Source organism: Gopherus evgoodei, chromosome 1 (assembly GCF_007399415.2).
Source record: "Gopherus evgoodei ecotype Sinaloan lineage chromosome 1, rGopEvg1_v1.p, whole genome shotgun sequence".
Classification (NCBI taxonomy): Eukaryota; Metazoa; Chordata; order Testudines; family Testudinidae; genus Gopherus; species Gopherus evgoodei.
In genome coordinates this window covers 282,306,304-282,321,924 of record NC_044322.1, presented here as the reverse complement: position 1 = coordinate 282,321,924, position 15,621 = coordinate 282,306,304, and the positions used below count along the sequence as shown (strand labels likewise).

Genomic DNA, 15,621 nt, shown 5'->3' with positions numbered 1-15,621 from the left:
GAGAATTAAAAAAAAATATATTAAACCTTGAATAAATAGATGTGATCAGGTTTAAGTAAACAAAGACAATATATTAAATATAAATTGAGACTTCTCTAAAAATATAAAAGGCAAATATTCATACTTCATCTATAATGCAGCATTTGATAAAAACCTTGATTGTTACTTAGCCATGTTCTCCCATAACTTTATTTTTTATATAAAAAAATACAAAAGGTACATTGTTATGGTCCTGTTTTTGTCCAAAATGTGACCTATTTTCCTCCTCCATCTCTTTGCAGATCCCGTATCGTGGTTGGGTTTTTTTTAAGAAAAAAACGTGCTAGCAACACAGCACAATTTCACAGTAACAGAAAAGCTGAGTGGGTGGGTGGGTGGGCAGGGAAAAATCCCTGAAGAAAGAGTTATTCCAAGAGATTTTTCCAAACAAGTTTTTTTTCTTCTAAATGGCTTAAAATGCAACCCAAAATTTGACAATTCTTTTTAAAGAATCATTTTTTGTGCAACTCGATCATTGCATATGTTTTAAGAAATTTGTCTTCCAGGTTACTTGTATATCTACGTTTGAGTAAACTTATTGCGTTCCACCAAAAATACAAAACCATGCAGATTATATTTCATCCTCTCTTCCAATGTGAGGCACATACAAATATGTTTTTGGCAAAGCACTCAAAAACCCTACTCAAGGAAAACGTAGTGAAGTCAAGTGGTAATTAAAACCTGCAGGCTTTATTTGGAGTCCTCAGTTTGTATATCATCCTCTTCAACCATCCTGCTTCTACCAGAGTCACTGTCCACTCCCAGCCTAACTCGCTCTCCACGTGGCCCGAGCTCTTGCAGCTGTTTTCTCTGTGTGGTTTCTAGATCTTCTAGCCGCTTGCGAAGTAGGGAGAGCTCCCTTTGATGCTGTTCCTCCTTGGAGTTCGGGACACAGGAAAAAAAAGAAAACACTTTACATTTTGTAACACTTGCAGAGACATTGTCCCCTACTCTCTGTCCCCTTTACTTGTTTTAGATAAAAGTGCTTTTAAAGTTACTTTATGCGAAAACAAGATTTTTTTTTAAAGTCTTTATTCGATTGGCTTTCAAGCATTGTCCCTGACGTTCACGACATGAATAGCAGTGGGGAATGTGCACGTGAATGACAGGCGCTCCCTCGGCAGTGCACTTCAGAGCCTAACGAATGGACACAGGCAGGAGCCAATACCACAGCACCCTCTTAGCGGAAGAGCAAACTACATGGTCAGAGGGAGGCAGAGGGAGCTGCCTCTTCTCCCTGTTACACTGTGAAGGGGAGTATCCACATTCACTAAACACCTCTTTGATCCTGGGGGCAGGGAAGTGCCACTGGAATCTCCCTTCTGTGGATACATCTACACTGCGAAGAATAACCCACAGCACCAACTCTCAGAGCCTGGGTCAACTGACTCAGGCTTGCAGGACTCACGCTTCAGAGTAAAAATAGCAGGGTAGACATTCAGGCTCAGCCTGAGCCCAGACTCTGAACCCCAGCAACGGAGGAGGGTTTCAAACCCAGGCTAAATGTCTACACTGTATTTTTAGCCCTGAGCCCGAGTCAACTGACCCAGGTGCCATGGGTTTTTCTTTGCAGTGTGTAGACATACCCTCAGTTTGCTCCCATGCACAGAAGGGGCTCTCATTTCTCCGCAACTCCTCCAAATAACGAAGCCAGTGAATTGCTCAAGACTAGATTCACAGCTGGGGGTGTAACCATAAGACAAGGGACAAAACAGTCTGGAGCCTAGGATGAGACGAGTAGCAGATTTGTAAATCTGAGGAATCAGAAGGGAAGCAGTTGCTAGCAGGGTGCAACCGAATTATAATTGTGCTTCTGGTGTTTTCATTTCCTGTTACAAATTTTGATTTTGTGGCCATTATAACTGCTCCAGGGCTGGGAGCACGTTCACAAAAAGGAAAACATTTTTCAATACAACACAACAGACCGCCTAGATAACTAAATGTTACCCACAAACCACCAGCATCATATGGCAATTGCATAACAAAAATGAAGCAAGGGATTTACATCTGAAGTGGGTCTAGTGAGATGTATTTTATATGATCAGTTCTCTCTATATTAGGCCACAACATGACAGTATTCATTACTCCTCCCTTTACGCTTTTAAACACTATTAATAGCCTAAACTATTAATGCAGAAACTTTACTTTGGTAGCCACTATTTATGTCCCAGGTTAGCAACTAACTCCATCCTTTGCTAAGGTATATGAAATAATAAATGTGGATCTGAGTAATATTTAATACATCACCACCTGCAGATGGGGAAAAGATATTTCAGGTGCAGGAACTAAGGTAGATGACATCCCACTGACTGGATTGAGCGATGGTATGTTAGGAACCAGAATTAAACTCCGGAATTCATTGTGTCTGCGCTGTAAATCCTTTAGTCTTTTCTGAAGGCGAGTGTATTCTTCATAGGGAACATTCTGTCTATGAAATAAGGTGTTCATATTGCTCAGAATGCTTAAGAGTACCATAGCACAGAAACACATCTCTCTCTAACACGTTGCTATACACTCTCCCAATAAAGTGCTGCTTCAGGATGGACGTGTATAGCCCATATAGAACAAGGAGAAGCACTTTATTTGTGTTTAAATGTTTGGGAAGTCCGTTTTACACCTCAAATGATATAAACTACAGTCTCACAGACTAGAATGTACTCAACAGCAGGGAAATAAATTCAGATTTTAATGTACTGTTCACAGTAGTGAGTAGTACTATAGTTAAAACGGCTTTTTAAAGTATTTAAATCAAAGATGAGTCAGACCCTCCACATGCTCTAAAGGCACTGGAAGAACCAGGAACTGCCGTATCTTTCCAAGAAGATTTTAGTCTGGTTTTCTTACACCCTTCTGGGTTATTTTTCCTTTTCTTTACTTCCGCTTACCTGGATGTCTGTGATACTGCTAGTCTCACACACTGTACCCTGCTATCTGTTTTAACCTTCTCTCAGCACTGTTCTTCCCAGTCTAACAAGCCTGCTCCTCAAGAGACTCCTGGTGCAGTCATACTATTTTTTTCTCCTCTTTCCCCAAATGTCCAAAATCTGATTGCGATGGAACCTTCTGATGCGAGCCTCCTGCTGCCATCTGCTCAGTCTGACTAGCATAAGAAAACTGAACATGACTGTGTGTACACCTTACTATCTGTTAATTGACTAGCGCATTCAACTACAGGATGAAAGTCAGCCTCTCTTGGCAGTTTATTTGTAAATGTCACTGAGCAGGACAAGAAACATAATTTGCCTTCTTGGACCACTAGCTTGATATAATCATCCTCTTGTTCCATTCAGACAGTTGCTCCCTATTCTACATATCAAGAAGAAAGTACATAGCTAATGGTGTATCTCCTCTCTGTGAAGTGTAGTACAGGGCATAGCTGCAGCTCTGTGAATTTACAAGGAAAGCAGAGCTTAATTTGTGTTGGGGCTCAACCACTGCACTTCTTTTCATGCTTAGGTGCAGTCCCAGCACTTCTTCTGTCAGTGATGCACGAGATCATGCTGTGCGATGGAGGCCATCGTTATTGCTTGAGCCCCAGCACTTTTTTTTTTTTTTAAACACAAATTCAGCACTGATGGAAAGATGGGAGATCAGTGTTTCATTTCCAACCCTGGTTGGATGGACATGTCAGGCAGTCGATACCCAAAGATTTGTTTAAGAGAAAGCCAGATCAGCTGTTTGTCCTTGTAGGAAGAATCTACAACAAACCTTTATCAGAATTCATTACACTTTTAAAAACATAACTTGGATGTCTGCAAACGAAATTAAGGCAACCATATTTCCTGTTGGACACCACAGTTGCAATTTAGTTCGTCCTTAAAGTCACATTAGAAAACTTATTTCTAGCCTGTTGTACGGTGCACCGGCCATTTTAGGCTGAGCTTAAGCTTCTTCACTTTCATGTGCAGTAAATCCCTTCAAAAGGAAAATATATCACATTTAAACCTCGGTACTTTAAATGTATTTGGAATATTGGAAAAATGTAATTGTCTTGGAGTATTAATTCAACTTTTCACTGACATTCTAAGAATCTATTACAGTCAAGTTTTAAACTGGTAAAGCCACAACAAGGAAATAACTTATTTGCATGGGGGTGTTTAACAAGAGGATTTTGTATGTTAATTCTGAAGAGTATGGTGGCCTCCTAGTACAAAAATAGCTCCAACAGCCCTATCCTGCAACAGCACACTGACTTCAATGGGTCTCCATGCAGGAGCAGAGGTCTTTCCCACAAGAATGCAGTTGGATTGGGCCCCAGTGGCTAACCTGTAAGTTACACACATCTCAAATATTTTGTAATGGTAAAATCAAATCATTTAGGAGATTCATTTACAGAATTATTACACCAATCAATCAATCAATCTAGAAACAAAATACCTCAAAACAACTGGTTTACAATTCTAAGGACCAATTCAAACAAAATCTAATATTTTATTACCTATTTAACACTTGGTTTTCAGTTTCTAGTTCTTCCCTCTTTGCTTCCAAGAGTTCTATTTTCTCCTGCAGCCTCTTTTGTTTATTGTCATTGAGGGCCTTTCTCTGTCAAACACACATTTTGAACACTTAGAAGTTGTGTCAACTGTTTTGATCATTTTGATCAAGTTACATCTACTTTGCACTTGCATTTCAGTTACAAGATTCCATAATTTTTAGCATTTCCTTATGAAGAGATGTAATTTTGTTGAAAATGGCGGAAAGAAAAAGATATATTTGCTTTCCATCCTTTCTTTGCTTTAGAAAAGTAATGTACCAAAAAAAGAGGCTTGGAATCCCCAAATGCCCGATGTTGAAGGAAATATGCCGTAAAGGAAGGTAAAGCAGCAACACAAAAAGTATCCAGTTGTATGGGTAGGTTATAGACAATTCTAAACCACCTGTTGGGAAACTGGAACAGCTGCTAAGTCTTGTAAGACAATGCCAAATTGATAGGCAAATTATATAAGCTCACCATGTACTCATTGTTTAGAAATATAAATAATACCTTAGGAACTGCAGATTTTATTTCCTCTCTGACATGATTTGCTGATGGCGACATCAATGTTAAACAACTGACATCTGTATTCTGTTTTATATGTTTATGGTGCTTAAAATTACTAACTAATGCTTTATTAAGGAGCTTTATTAAGGTCTAAAACATATGGACTTGGAAAAATTAATAACCAGTTTCTCCTTTTGTGCTAGCTGTTCCAGAACATGCAATTTTAGCGGGAAACAAAAATATAAAATTCAGTATTTCCATTAACAGTATTACCAACCCCTGGGTGTGTAACAGTTGCTTGGGGAGGAACAATGTACCAAATAGATGTTACTAAAAAGGGAAATGTCATCCTACTGGTATCTATCTTGGTCCATCTCCAAGCTCACCAATAACAAAAAAATATTTAATTGAACAACATGGTTGGCTTCTATAAAGCATATTACAACTACTGTAATCTCACATACATGAATTTATGCCTATCTTAAAACACCTGATATATTTTGAGATATATATATATATATATATATATATATATATATATATATATATATATATATATATATATATATATATATATATATATATATATATATATATATATATATATATATATATATATATATATATATATATATATAAAATTACAAAAATAATCAAATGGGTCAACTAGAGTGCCTCGTATTAAATGAGAATATTGATGTAACGTATACCCAATTTAAAAAACATAGTAAGAGAACCAAAGAAGAGCCACTGTGGTTAAACAACAAAAGAAGCAGAGAGAGGCAAAAGGGCCTCCTTCAAAAAATGGAAGTTAAATCCTAGTGAGGAAAATAGAAAGGAGCATAAACACTGGCAAATGAAGTGTAAAAATACAATTAGGAAGGCCAAAAAAGAATTTGAGGAACAGTTAGCCAAAGACTCAAAAAGTAATAGCAACTTTTTTTCTTTTCTTTCTTTCTTTTTTTTTAAGTACATCAGAAGCAGGAAGCCTGCTAAACAACCAGTAGGGCCACTGGACAATCGAGGTTCAAAGGAGCTCTCAAGGATGACAAGGCCATTGCAGAGAAATTAAATGAATTCTTCAGTCTTCATGGCTGAGTATGTGAGGGAGATTCCCAAACCTGAGCCATTCTTTTTAGGTGATAGATCTGAGGAACTGTCTCAGATTGAGGTATCACTAGAGGTGGTTTTGGAACAATTGATAAATTAAACAGCAGTAAGTCACCAGGACCAGATGGCATTCACCCAAGAGTTCTGAAGGAACTTAAATGTGAAATTGCAGAACTAAAAACTCTAAGCTGTAACCTATCATTTAAATCAGTTTCTGTACCAGATGAATGGAGGATAGCTAATGTGACACCAATTTTTAAAAAGGGCTCCAGAGGTGATCCCGGCAATTACAGGCCTGTAAACCTGACTTCAGTACCGGGCAAACTGGTTGAATCTTTAATAAAGAACAATATTGTCAGACATATAGATAAACATAATTTGTTGAGGAAGGGTCAACATGGTTTTAGTAAAGGGAAATCATGCCTCATCAATCTACTAAAATTCTTTGAGGGGGTCAACAAGCATGTGGACCAAGGGGATCCAGTGGATATAGTGTACTTAGATCTTCTGAAAGCCTTTTGACAATTCCCTCACCAAAGGCTCTTACACAAAGAAAGCTGCCATGGGATAAGAGGGAAGGTGCTCCCACGGATTGGTAACTGGTTAAAAGGTATAAATGGTCAGTTTTCAGAACGGAGAGAGGTAAATAGTGGTGTTCCCCAGGGGTCTGTTCTGGGACCAGTCCTATTCCACATATTCAGAAGTGATCTGGAAAAAGGGGTAAACAGTGAGGTGACAAAATTTGCAGATGATACAAAATTACTAAAGATACTTAAGACCCAGGCAGACTCCAAAGAGCTACAAAAGGATCTCTCAAAACTGGGTGACTGGGCAACAAAATGGCAGATGAAATTTCAGTGTTGATAAATGCAAAGTAATGCACATTGGAAATAATAATCCCAACTATTTTTTTTATATCTATATCTATATCTCTATATATATATAATAGTTGGGATTATTATTTCCAATAATATATATAATTATATATATTATTTCCAATATATATATATAAAATATATATAAAAATAAAATGATAATAAAATGATGGGGGTCTAAATTAACTGTTACCACTCAAGAAAAAGATCTTGGAGTCATTACTGATCTGGAGGATGGCGTGAACTGCACTCTAAGCAAGTTTGCAGATGACACTAGACTGGGAGGAGTGGTAGATACACTGGAGGGTAGGGATAGGATACAGAGGGACCTAGACAAATTGAGGATTGGGCCAAAAGAAATCTGAGGAGGTTCAACAAGGACAAGTGCAGAGTCCTGCACCTTGGACAGAAGAATCCCATGCACTGCTACAGACTAGGGACCGAGTGGCTAGGCAGCAGTTCTGCAGAAAAGGACCTGGGGTTACAGTGGACGAGAAGCTATATAAGTCAACAATGTGCCAAGAAGGCTAACACCACAGAGGGACATGATCGTTCCCCTCTATTTGGCATTGGCGAGGCCTCATCTGGAATAGTGTGTCCAGATTTGGGCCCCACACTACAAGGATGTGAAAAATTGGAAATAGTCCAGCGGAGGGCAACAAAAATGATTAGGAGGCTGGAGCACATGACTTATGAGGAGAGGCTGAGGGAAATGGGGTTATTTAGTCAGCACAAGAGAAGAATGAGGGGGGATTTGATAGCTGCTTTCAACTACGTGAAAGGGGGTTCCAAAGAGGCTGGATCTAGACTGTTCTCAGGAGTAGCAAGGAGCAATGGTCTCAAGTTGCAGTGAGGAAGGTTTAGGTTGGATATTAGGACAAACTTTTTCACTAGGAGGGTGGTGAAGCACTGGAATGGGTTACCTAGGGAGGTGGTGGAATCTCCTTCCTTCGAGGTTTTTAAGGTCAGGCCTGACAAAGCCCTGACTGGGATGATTTAGTTGGTGATTGGTCCTGCTTTGAGCAAGGGACTGGACTAGATCGGGATTCTCAAACTGGGGGTCGGGACCTGAGGGGGTCGCAAGTTTATTACGTGGGGGGGGATCGTGAGCTGTCAGCCTCCACCCCAAACCCCGCTTTGCCTCCAACATTTATAATGGTGGTAAATATATTAAAAAGTGTTTTTTATTTATAAGGGGGGGGGAGGTCGCATTCAGAGACTTGCTATGTGAAAGGGGTCACCAGTACAAAAGTTTGAGAACCACTGGACTAGATGACCTCCTGAGGCCCCTTCCAACTCTGTGATTCTATGATTGTGGATAGTTCTCTGAAAACATCCACTCAGTGTGCAGGGGCAGTCAAAAAAGCAAACAGAATGCTGGGAATAATTCAGAAAGGGATAGATAATAGGACAGAAAATACCATGTTGCCTCTATATAAAGCCACGGTATATCTATATCTTGAATGCTGTGTGCAGATGTAGTCGCCCCATCTCAAAAAAGTATATTGGAATTGGAAAAGGTTCAGAAAAGGGAAACAAAAATTATTAGGGGTATGGAACAGCTTCCGTATAAGGAAAGACTTGGACTTTTCAGCTTGGAAAAGAGACAGCTAAGGAGAGATATGATTGAGGTCTATAAAATCATGACTGATGTAGAGAAAGTAGATAAGGAAGTGTTGTTTACTACTTCGCATAACACAAGAGCTAGAGGTCACCAAATTAAATTAGTGGGCAGCAGATTTAAAACAAATAAAAGGAAGTATTTCTTCACACAACGCACAGTCAACCTGTGGAACTCCTTGCCAGAGGACGTTGTGAAGGACAAGACGATAACAGGTTTCAAAAAGAACTAGATGAATTCATGGAGGATAGGTCCATCAATGGCTATTAGCCAGGATGAGCAGGGATGGATCACTTGATGATTACCTGTTCATTCCCTCTGGGGCACCTGGCACTGGCCACTGTCGGTAGACAGGATACTGGGCTAGATGGACCTTTGGTCTGACCCAGTAGGGCCATTCTAATGTACATATATGCTGCCATTAAAATGTCAATATAAAAAATAATTCTGCTTGCACAAATTGAAAGCTGAGCTCTCGCTCTCTCTTCATAAGCACTGAAGAGTCAACATGCCTTTTTTTGAGCAACAGCAGCCCGGTGCAGTTTCTCTTTCACCTGGTCATACTTCTCTTCTCTTTCTGTGATGCGCTGAATAAATTTATGCTTTTCTTCCAACCACTCTACACGTCGGTCTTCTAATGTCCTAGGAGAACAATATTTCAAAGAGTGGTGGTGTAAACAAAATGCTGGATTAATTCTTTTTAATAAATGTCAGCCTCTAGGATCTCTGACATATACACTTTATTTCACCCACTCTTTCCTTCTTGAACCATATGTTTGAAGTATCTAACTTAAATTTGAACTGTTCTCGAAGTTCTGCAAATTTGGACTTTTGAATTCATAACTTAATTATTGGCTTAATTCAAATAAAATGGCTAACTTTGTAAACGGATTCCAATAAAACAGATGGCTGTACAGGCTTTTTCTTTGGATTAGCCTTCTGATACTCCATAAATTGTGCGCACAGGACAAATTTCTGCCTTTACGTGTGGGAGCCACATTAGAATGTAGTGGAGACTGGCCGAAGCAGCGCCAAACCCTTTTCAAATATAGAAACAAGCCATTTTGCCTTTATCCACTGCAAAAATTGCTACAACAGAAGCCATAGGGGAAATCCCAGCCCCACTCAAGTCAATATTGACTTCAATGGGACCAGAATTTAATCCCATACATATTTCTTACTTCAACAAGGGTCAACTGTGAACAGAAAATGGACGCGTATCCATATTATTCTATGGGTCATTTCGATTATCACTTCGAAAGGTTTTTTTCCTCCTGCTGATGATAGCTCATCTCAGTTGACTGGCCTCTTACAGTTCACATGGCTACTTCCACCTTTTCATGTTTGGTGTATGTATAAATATCTTCTTGCTGTATATTCCAGCCGATGCATCCAATGAAGTGGGCTGTAGCCCACAAAAGCTTATGCTCAAATAAATTTGTTAGTCTCTAAGGTACCACAAGTACTTCTGTTCTTTTTGCGGATACAGACTAACACGGCTGCTACTCTGAAACCTGTCATATTGTTAAAGCTATCACAAGACAGAAATCTATTTTTACATCAGGAAGCTGAAATTAAAAGCACACTCTAAGAATTCTCATTTTTCTCATAATACAGTCAAGATCTGGACAAAGAGGGGCATTATTATATTATCAGTAAGCCATAGCAATGGTGAGAAATACTATTAAAGAACTACATGCAAGCTTGAAAAAAAAATTAAACAGACAAAAAAGTAAATCATACTTCTCTGCTTCGAGCTGAGCTTTTTCTGCTTGACTTCTTGCATTTCGACATTCTTGTTTTAATCTCTCTACCATTTCCTTCAGCTTTTGATTAGAGTCGAGCAAGTCATTTTCAGACTGAGAAAGTGAAGCCACTTGGAGTTGCACATCATGAATTTGCTACCAAAGAAAAAGATGGTTTTTATTTGAGGGAAAAATATGAACAAGTGACAAGTAGTTTGGGATAATGGGAGGGAGGAGGAGGCGGTTGCCATGATGTCTGGCCATTTGTCCCATTATGTCTTTGTAGTATGTATGTCTTTTTTGTCTGCTCTCTGGAACTTTTACAATACGTTTTCTGTGTATAAGGCAGGAGGTTTCCTCTGAGGTTACAAGGAGGGAGAGATAGCATAAACAAAAGTCATTACTCTTTAGTACCCTTTGCTGGAGCTCTTGCAGAAATTACAGAGCCCAGCAATGAGACATTGACACTCATAAAATATTGAAGCATCACTGTCATAAACAGTGTTAAGGGTTAATGTCTCTTATACCTGTAAAGGGTTACAAGCAGGAAACTGGACACCTGACCAGAAGACCAATCAGAAGACAAGATACTTTTAAATTCAGGTGGAGGGAAGTTTGGGTGTGAGTTCTTTGTTCTTCTCTCAGAGGGTCTGAGAGAGACCAGACATTACTACAGGCTCTCTAAGTTTCTTTTCAAGTAGTAAGTAAAAACAGGCGGTTTAGGTTTTTTTTTTTTAATTGTTTTACTCTATTTGCAATTGTGGATCTGTTTTATCTTGTTTTATCCCTTGTTTTATCCCAGGGGATTGGGATAACTCACCAGGACGGGTGGGGAGGGGGAAGAGAGAAAATCTCTCTCTGTTTTCCTTGAATCTGTTTGCCTCTTTGTGGAATGGAAGGGAGATGCTTCTCTGTATGGTGATTTAAGAGGTTAGATCAGTATCTCAGGATAGCCCAGGGAGGGAAGTTCTGAGAGGGGGAAGGTGGGGGAATGGTTTTATTTCTCCTTGTTTTAAGAACCCAAGGGGTCTGGGTTCTTGGGGTCCCCAGGGAAGGTTGGGGAGGTCAGAGTGCCCCAAACACTATATTTTTGGGTGGTGGCAGCCTATCAGATCTAAGCTGGTAATTAAGCTTAGGGAAATTCATGCTAGTATCTCATTCCTGGACTCTAAGGTTCAGATTTGAGAAAGAATGCTATGACAATCACAGACAAATTTAACAGAATAAGTGAGGCAATTATCCAAAATACAAAGGGCCAGGATTGTGGCCCAACCTTACATGACTGTAAAGGGGAGTACAACCTCTGCACTCCCCTGCATAACGTCCCTGCATGTCAGCTGCAAGTGCAAAAGAGCCTATGAACAGTTTTATTTAAATGTGAACACACATTTTGCCAGACAATTAACTCAAAAATCACTAAATGGATTTTCTTCAAACTCTAAAAAACAAACAAAAAGCAGACTCATCTCCAGACTGTAAACAAGTATGAGAAATTTCAGTCCAAAGAGATTTTTTTTCTGGGGAAAAGTTACATGTGCCTGAAGACAAGAGCACATAATATGTGCGCCTCTCTTCACCCATAACTACAACGCTGTTATGAATTTTTACAAGAGCAGAGTAAGTTGAAGGAGTTTTGGTGTATTAGACAACACTTAAATCTGGTAACTAATTGGAGCTCAGGTAAGTGCCAGACTTCTAAATTTAACTCTGTTTCATAGTGGCAACTGTGAAAAATATTATGTATTGTCTTTTGCATTAGAAGATCCCTAGGTAACCAAACTTGAGCTTTATTTCCCTTCCATGATTTTGGGAGGGAAGGGATAGCTCAGTGGTTTAAGCATTGGCCTGCTAAACCCAGGGCTGTGAGTTCAATCCTTGAGGGGGCCATTTAGGGAACTGGGATAAAAATGTGGCTGGGGATTAGTCCTGCTTTGAGCAGGAGGTTGGACTAGATGACCTCCGGAGGTCCCTTCCAACCTTAAATTCTATAATTAAAAAAAAAAATCTATGATTATCTGGAGCATTTGGCACAGAACTCACTCACTCATCAAGTTAATAAATGGTATTTTCAGGAGTGTTAAGCATTGGTCTGACTCTGCTCCCATTGAAGTAAATAAGAATTTTACCGGATTTCACCAGGAACAGTTTGGCCAACACTTGAACATTTTTGACAATTCCACCCAAACTGTCTTTGGTATGAGAGGTGGGCTTTTTTAAGATACTTACTAATATCTTCACTCTTAACTGGTCTTTTTCACTGTAGACATCTACCTATTTTCCCTATCAGCTGAAACTGTGATTGGTAAATTCACTCTGGCTAAATAAGTAGCCAGCTTTTTCAAAGCCACAGCTCCATAACTAGATTATAGGGAAGCATGAAATATGTACAGGTCTGTCTCATCTTATGCTGGGGTTACGTTCCACAGTCAGCGCGTAAAGCGAAAATCATGTATAGTCAAAATTACATTGAGTGTAATGGCAGGATGAATCGCCCACACTATAGAAACAGTATTTAAATTGTTATTTTTCTCTTTTTTTGTTTCTTGTTTTTGCTGACCGCGTAAAGCTGAAATCGCACATGTTAAATGCGCCTAAGATGCGACAGACCTGTACTGCGGTCTCCCTTTCTTTAAGGATCTGTCAGGTTCATTAGTTACCCAGGAGACAACATGGCCTATCAGGAGTTAGGAGACTTAAGATTGTATTTTCAACACTGTTACCAATTCATAGTGCAGTTCTGGCAAGCCACTTCACCTGAGTTTATTAATCTATAAAATGTTTGTAAAGTACTTGAAGTACCTAGGGTGAAAGGTGCAATGTAAATACGAAGTGTTACTGAGAAACAGTTTATAAGTGTATGGAACCTGGATCTCCAGTTAAACCAAAGGACCAGCAACATTCGGAGTTCTGAAATCCTTACAATACATAGAGAAATAAGTAGCTGAAGCAAAAGATTGTGATAAATCCATTTATAAGGGCTCAGAAAAGACTGTCCCTCTATCCATTTTTGCCCTTTGAGTTTTAAAAAGCATTGAAAAAAAGAACTTTCACTATGAACATAAGAGTTCTTTGCTTTAAATGAATAAAGGGATGAAGACCGTTCACAGTAAAATATCACAGTATGATACAAACTCTTACCTGTTTAAGATCAGCATTTTCACTTTTCTCTTTTTCTAACTCCTCAGACTGTATAGTTTGCTGTTGAAGTTTTAACCTAAAATTTAATATAGGTATAATTATTTTTGTCTAATTAAAATGTAACTATTCTAAAACATAACTATTCAGCTTGTTAGTAGTTAAACAGATAAGTCTGTTTAACCATTTGAAAGGCTGATACTCAACAATACACTCTTGCGTCAATTATAAAATAAGAAGTTGTGTTTCTACTGTATGATTAGACTACACTAATGTCAGATTCCAATGATTTGCCTGATTTTATATATCCTTGATTTGACACTGGGGTTTATACATGTGGGTATGTGGATGTGATAAACAGTTGTAGAACTCCATTGAGAACTTTGACAACTGTTAAGTTAAGACTTGTACAGAAAAAGATGCTTACAGAGTAGGAGCAATCAAATTAGGCCTCTTGATTTGCCACATGTTCACAAAAAAACCAATTCTAGGGAAAGAGAGTGGTTTTTGGGGCTGTGAGACTGAACCAGCAGCCACCAAGAGATCAGTTTTTAACATTTAACTAATTAAAAATTACTTTAAACAGCATTTATTGGGAGGCGGGGGAAGATATTCTGCTTAAAATTCTGTAACCCATGACTCCTCTGAGCTTTGTTTTTTAAATTATTATTAATTCTTTGTTTTCCTTCTTATATGAAGAAGCTAAAAAAATTGTTTTAAAACAAACACTTTGTATATTTTAAACACGGTTTTTTTAAAAACCCACATACATTACCTAACATTCTGAAGCTCCCTTCTGATAGACTCTTCTGCCAGCTGCATAAAATGCAATTTTTCTTCATACTCATCCTTTTCAGATTGCCTCCAAGCATCTTGTTCCACTTTCATTTTCTCTAACTCAGCTAATCTGTTCTCAAGTTCTAACCTGAAACAATGTTCAATATTTACACAAGGACAAAGTGATAACAAAAATGTTCAGTTGAATATAACATTAAACAAGTTAAGTCATGCTGTCCCCTACCCTTTTTAAAAACAGAGCAGTAAACAAGTAGACATACTTTTCTTCCTGTAATGCTGCAAGTTTTTGAAAGCCTTCTTCTTTGGCAGCTTGTACTTTACGAATGAGCTCACGATCCTTTTCTACTAAAAGCACTTTGTGGCGTTCAACTGCTGCCTTGAGAATTTCATTGTCTGAATGCAATCCTGTTTTATACAATATATACATCAGCATGATGAAATATTTAAAGTATTAAAATCATTTTACAAACACAGATAAAATGGAACTGTGAATCCACTTTTCATTCACCCATAATATTCCATCATTTTAATGAGATAAAATGTGCAAGGCTTTTACTACTGTTAAATAAAAATACTTTAAAATAGAAAACACAATTAGAAACTAATTCTTATGTAATCATGACTAAATATTTTTCTAAAAATACTAAAATAAGCAGCACAGACTTGGATTAAGAACTGAGTCTGCAATTTAGATTTAGTAAACAACCATATTAGTTAAACAAATGCCCCTGGATAAAACCTTCCATTGTGGATATGGAAGAGTTAAGTGAACAAATGCATTATACTTAGAGAGTACAAGCTGAAGTTGATGGGAAACTAATAAATCACTAATGGAACTTTAATGATCTAGTTAGAGAATATCCCCTATTTTAATTCACTAAAACAAGCTGAAGTGGAATTGGGAAGAACACTGACTATATTGAAAACCTAAAACTCTAATGTACCAGAGACCAGTTACAATGGAAAATAGATTTGTGGAAACATCAACAGTAGTGGAAAAGTTACTGCCCTACATGATTCTGAATGATTAAATACTATGGCTGTAAAAAGAAGAGTGAAATGAGAAAACTAATGTGATATTCAGGGCCCATGTACTGAATGGCAAGATGGACCTGACCCTTGATTTATTAGGCAATCCAGTAAGAAGCTGAAAATGCTGCAACAACTTCAGGTAAGTTTAAAAGTGAAAGGGTTTGTGGAATGAAATATCAAAATAAATAATGAAGTAAGTACATTATTTTAATATTAAAATTAACTGTTTTTACTTTGTTCTGACATTTTCAGTTTTCAATAGACTACACATTTTTGTATTGCTAG

At 38.2% G+C, this 15,621-nt stretch overlaps 1 protein-coding gene across 8 annotated transcripts in view; it reads right to left on the bottom strand.

Moving 5' to 3' along the window:
- The window catches only part of CEP83 (centrosomal protein 83), a 39,865-nt gene continuing 24,244 nt past the window's right edge, over positions 1-15,621 (bottom strand). For 4 of the 8 annotated variants that reach the window (XM_030548533.1, XM_030548531.1, XM_030548532.1 and 1 more), the window contains 8 exons: positions 14,565-14,709; positions 14,282-14,431; positions 13,510-13,585; positions 10,370-10,527; positions 9,139-9,268; positions 4,478-4,581; positions 2,290-2,467; positions 1-915 (listed from right to left, as the gene is read on the bottom strand). In XM_030548533.1, the coding sequence (XP_030404393.1) occupies positions 730-915; positions 2,290-2,467; positions 4,478-4,581; positions 9,139-9,268; positions 10,370-10,527; positions 13,510-13,585; positions 14,282-14,431; positions 14,565-14,709 (1,127 nt within the window). In that variant the 3' untranslated portion in view covers positions 1-729. Of the gene's footprint in view, positions 916-2,289; positions 2,468-4,477; positions 4,582-9,138; positions 9,269-10,369; positions 10,528-13,509; positions 13,586-14,281; positions 14,432-14,564; positions 14,710-15,621 lie in introns of those variants that run through there. The other 4 variants (XM_030548534.1, XM_030548536.1, XM_030548537.1 and 1 more) reach the window with 4 other exon arrangements.